Here is a 5,000-nt window from a genome sequence, read left to right as displayed (position 1 = left end):
CACATTTCTAAGATTTTTCTTAAAATTTGGCCCCATGTTCCCACAGCCCACTGTTGAGCTCTAATATTATGTCTGTGTGTATTAGTTATTTGGTCCTTTGTGTGTGTGTCTGTCTGCGTGCGTACGTGTGTGTGTGCGTCCGTGCATGCGTCTGTGTGCATGTGTGTGCACGTGTGCGTGTGTACGTGCGTATGTTTGAGCGTGTGTCTGTATGAGTGTGTGTCTGTGTGCGCGTGAGTTTGCGTGCTATTGTGTGCATGTGTGTGTGTCTGTGCGCGTGCGTGTGTGTATGTGTGCGCGTGCGTTTGTGTGTCTGTGTGTGTGTGTCTGTGTGTGTGTGTATGCATGAGTGCGAAATTAACAGGACTTGTACTTCTGAAACCACACTGTTGAGCTCTATGATCATAAAATAATGTGACATTTAGCTACAGGAAGTACAAATATCTGATTCTTAAATAAAAATAAACACACACGCACACACACAGACACACACAGACAGACACACACACATCTAAAATAAAAAATGTAAGTAATTTCCAACTATGAACTCAATAGTATAGAGTATTAAAGGGGATCGGAGCTACGAAACATGAACTGTTGGACGTTAACGATATTCCCGCCGCGGAGAAGTGTCCGACTTCAGATCACTCAGAAGATTTAAAGACTCCAGTTCACAGAAGATGAATAAATCAGTTGAAGAAGAAACATTTAAAGGGAAGTTTGGATCCATTTTCTCAGATTTTGACGTTTTCTTTCAGACAAACACAGAGCATCCAATCAGAGTGAAGAGATGATCAGAAACCAACCAATCAAGAGTCAGACAGAGGAACTGAAAGAGAGATTTCATGGAATATGAAAAATGTCTTAATCATCAATTAAATACTTAATACGTGTGTGTGTGTGTGTTTAATGATGAATTTGTCATCTTTCGTCCTCCATAGCTCAGGACAGTAAAGAGCAGATGTGGGATCAGTTCTCCGCGGCGTCCTGTATCGCTACGGTTACCGGTCTACGCGGCGGCCGGCAGCCTGCCTAAACGCGGCCGCGGCCGAGTCCTGATCCAGGATCAGTCGTTTGTAGGAGGCGTTGGAGAAACCGTACCCGTCTGCTGGAGGGAACGTCTGCACCGCCGACTGCAAACAAACACACACACACACACACACACACACAACATGTATTAAACATACATCAAATATTATTCATGTGTGTTATTGTGACTAGGGCTGGGTACCAAATTCAATACTTTTTATGGCTTTTGTGTGTGTGTATGTGTGTGTGTTTGTGTGTGTTTGTGTGTGCTTGTGTGTGTGTAATGTTGTAATTTCTTTCCGTAGCATAACATTGGTATTGAAAAAGTTTGTTTTAGAATTCGGTATGAAAGTCACAGTGTTGGTATCGGTACCCAGCCCTGGTGTAGATTTTGTTTGTGTGTGTGTGTGTGTGTGTGTGTGTGTGTGTGTGTGTGTGTGTGTGTGTGTGTGTGTGTGTGTGCGCATGTGTGCATGTGTGCGTGCATGCTTGTATGTGTGTGCGTATGTGTGCGTGTGCATGTCTGTATGTGTGTGTGTGTGTGTGTGTGTGTGTGTGTGTGTGTGTGTGCGCATGTCTGTGTGTGTGTGTGTATGTGTGTGCATGTCTGTTTGTGTGTGCATGTCTGTGTGTGTGTGCATGTCTGTATGTGTGTGTGTGTGTGTGTGTGTGTGTGTCTGTGTGTGTGTGTGCGCGCGCGTGCATGTCTGTGTGTGTGTGTGTGTGTGTGTGTGTGTGTGTGTGTGTGTGTGCGTGCGTGCGTGCGTACGTGTGTGCTTGCGTGCATGTCTGTGTGTGTGTGTGTGTGTGCTTGCGTGCGTGCGTGTGTGTGTGTACCTCCAGTCTGGTCATCGGCTCGTCTTGTCTCTGGATCTCAGCGTTGGCGAGACTCTCCGCCAGCTGAGTCAGCTCCTGCTCTCTGGACGGGAACGCCGGGAACGTCGGGAACGCCGGAGGCTCCCAGCCGTCCCGAAACGTCAGCACACACGGGGGGAAGTAATGATCCTTGGGCCACTCCAGCCTGCACACACACATCACCGTAACATTTACCACGTGAGCTACACCAGAACGTGGTTATTTTGATCCAGAAACTTTATGGGAAACTGATTTGGTGCTCTAGGTTTTTTTCTGCGATATTTTGCAACATTTTCAACTTCTGTTGCTTTTTATGACATCTTTTCTTCGAACGTTTCCATTGCTGTAATATTTCACCAGAAATAGTATGCAGTTTGTACTACTGGTTTCATACTAAGGTTTCGGAAATACTATAAAATCTCACATCGTCATTGTTGCTGCTGCTCCGTGTTATGTCTCGGAGCCTGGCTCCGCCCTCCTACATACTTCTGCTCAATTTTCATTTTCCTTCAGTACTACATCTAGGTTCACGGTATATTCGTGGGTTTTCTCCCAGGTACAATCAGCGAACAGAGGGAGTGGCTGAGAACGATGACGTTGAGGCCGTGCACTAGTTTGAGTTGTAGTTCCGTAATGGCGGCGGAGAAAGATGCGAGCCTGCTAACAACTCGACTTACTGTCTCATAGTAGAGGAATTACCGTATAGTACAGGAGAAGCTCTCAGGCAGTTTGGACTTCCATTAGCTGTTTAAGTTTAATTACTAATGTTAACTATCATTTTAGTGATCAATAATTAGCCTGTGTCTATGTTATCTCCTTACATATACCTACGCTCTCCGTCTCTGCTAGATTGGGAATGATTGAGATTTCTCTTGGCACAGCTACCAGAAGACTTCCAACTTTCAGACAGGTTGCTCACGTCACATCTACGTCTTCAAGCTCAGTTGGAGGCTGCTCAGTAACGCTCAGCCATCACCGGGAAAGAGACTTCTAATATCCTTCACTGGTCTCCGTGCAAGTCTTACGGCGTTGCTTTGTCCATTTCTTTAACTGTCTATGGGTCTCACCTGCATTTGGTCCAGCCTTCTCCCAGGGCGACCCACAGGTGTCTCTCCTCTGCCGTCCCCGCGGCGTGCAGGAAGTCGATGGCGTCTCGGGTCAGCAGCGGAACCATGACGCTGCGAGCCAGATCCACGCTGCCCGATGCCTGGACCACCTGCAGGAGGAGGAATGGATATAGACCTTTTTGTACATAGCATCTTTTTGCACAAAAACTCTGGACTCTGATGCTACGTTTACACGTGGCCGGCTATTTTCATAAACGGACATTTCAACCTCTCCGTTTTCAAAAATAACATTGTGCACAGCTGTCAGTTCACAGAAAAGTGTTCGTTTACACGTTCCCCGTGTATATATGCTGTCAAGAGCACGCCAGACCTGTAGGTGGCGGTGTAACGAGAAGCTCAAGCCCACGTTAGCCAATCAGAATCCCCAAAATAGCAACAACAGCAACAAATCACTTCCTCTCTCTTCTCTTTCTCTCGGCTGCCTAAACCTCCGTTTGTCTCAGTTTACGTGCTAACGTGCAAACGTAGAATTCCAAAATCTCCACTCTGGCCGGAGTTTTTAAAAGACTCGTTTTCAGAGGAGAATTCTCCATTTGCGTGTAAACGAAGGGTAGCCTCGTGAGAGCGTCCTGATCTGGCGAGCTCCAGTTTTCCACTCGCAGATCAGTCTGGCATCTTGAGACAGAGAAAATTTGGAGCCGTTCGCCAAACGACCGACCAATCAGCGTTGGTTTGGAGGCGGGTTTAGGTGTGACGCAACAAGAAGCGGCTGTTCAGTCTAAACAACGTGGCGGCTTCCACGGATGAGATGAGCGTAGCTATCGCACAAGTTTTATCCAAATTAGAAAGTTTTCCTTCGTTGAAAGAAGAGCAAACAACGGCACTGGAGGCTTTTCTCAGAGGAAAAGATGTTGTTACTCTTCTCCCGACTGGTTTCGGCAAGAGTTTGATATATCGTTGATCTGATTGGTTGATTTGGCCCGTCTATCACCAACATAGGTGGTGATAGACAGATGGTTTATCCAATCAGCTAACCAGGATTTTCGCCCCTTCCCAAAAGTTCTCCAACGGAAAGTTCCCAGATGGATACGCCGAGTAAATGCGAAGCAATCCATCTGGAGTCAGGTTAAACGAAGGGCACAAATGAAGGGAAATGTCTCCGTTTGTCAAAATAACCATGTACGTGTAAACGGGGCCTGAAGTTGCTGCTGTTGCACTATTGCATTTTTGCACGCCTTTCTGCACTACCACACCATCATCATATAAACATTTTTGCTGCTTGTGACATTCTTGTGTTTTTGTCTTGTGGTATTGTTGCAGTTTATTTTTTTACTGTTAGGAAAAATGTCCCTATCTGTTGAGCACTTTATTTACTCTTGTGGTTGAAATTTCTTATCTGTTGTGCATTTTTCTTCTTCACCGTGGGATGGTAAGAAACGAACTTTCGATTCCTCTGCATGTCTAGTATATGTGAAGAAATTGACAAATAAAGCTGACTTGACTTTACTTCAAAGGAATTCCATTGCAAGGCAACAGCCTGGCCCCTTGTTAACTTCCTGTCAGTTGATGCCATTCACATACACTGCAACAGGAAATCAACTTGAGTCCATTTAGAACGTTTATGTTGACGTTTATGATCTGTGAGGTCAAACCCAACTTCTCTGAGGGCCACATTGGAAAATGAGAATCACGTCAAGGGCCAGACATGTGAAGTTTGTTGACATGCTTTTATTTAATCGAAAAGTCAAATGTTTGTGACTGTATTGTATGTCTCATATAGACGATTTGGTCGACATAAAGCCCTAAAACGTTCAGCATTAAAGTTCCTTTGCCATCACAGAATTTAGCAAATCAAACCAAACAATGATTACATTTTACCCGACTAACAAAAACCTATTTCACAGGCTACGTTGGAATTTCTGCATCTCAAATTCTTCTGAGTGTCAAGTAATTGCAGTTTGAAAAACATGGATATAATTACCGGTATTTAACATTAATTAAGAAAATAAAGAAAAGGGGCCTGAGATATAAACTGTAGAGAGGAGGGTT

The 5,000-nt window shown here is 44.9% G+C and overlaps 1 protein-coding gene across 9 annotated transcripts in view; it reads right to left on the bottom strand.

The window, feature by feature from the left end:
* The window catches only part of eps8a (epidermal growth factor receptor pathway substrate 8a), a 72,399-nt gene that overhangs the window by 23,044 nt on the left and 44,355 nt on the right, over positions 1-5,000 (bottom strand). For 8 of the 9 annotated variants that reach the window (XM_035995904.1, XM_031314546.2, XM_035995905.1 and 5 more), the window contains 3 exons: positions 2,952-3,100; positions 1,867-2,050; positions 1,006-1,133 (listed from right to left, as the gene is read on the bottom strand). In XM_035995904.1, the coding sequence (XP_035851797.1) occupies positions 1,006-1,133; positions 1,867-2,050; positions 2,952-3,100 (461 nt within the window). The remainder of the gene's footprint in view (positions 1-1,005; positions 1,134-1,866; positions 2,051-2,951; positions 3,101-5,000) is intronic. The other variant, XM_035995908.1, reaches the window with a different exon arrangement.

Source organism: Sander lucioperca, chromosome 20 (assembly GCF_008315115.2).
Source record: "Sander lucioperca isolate FBNREF2018 chromosome 20, SLUC_FBN_1.2, whole genome shotgun sequence".
NCBI lineage: Eukaryota > Metazoa > Chordata > Actinopteri > Perciformes > Percidae > Sander > Sander lucioperca.
Note: the sequence above shows the minus strand (reverse complement) of the source record. Positions and strands in the feature narration are given on the sequence as shown.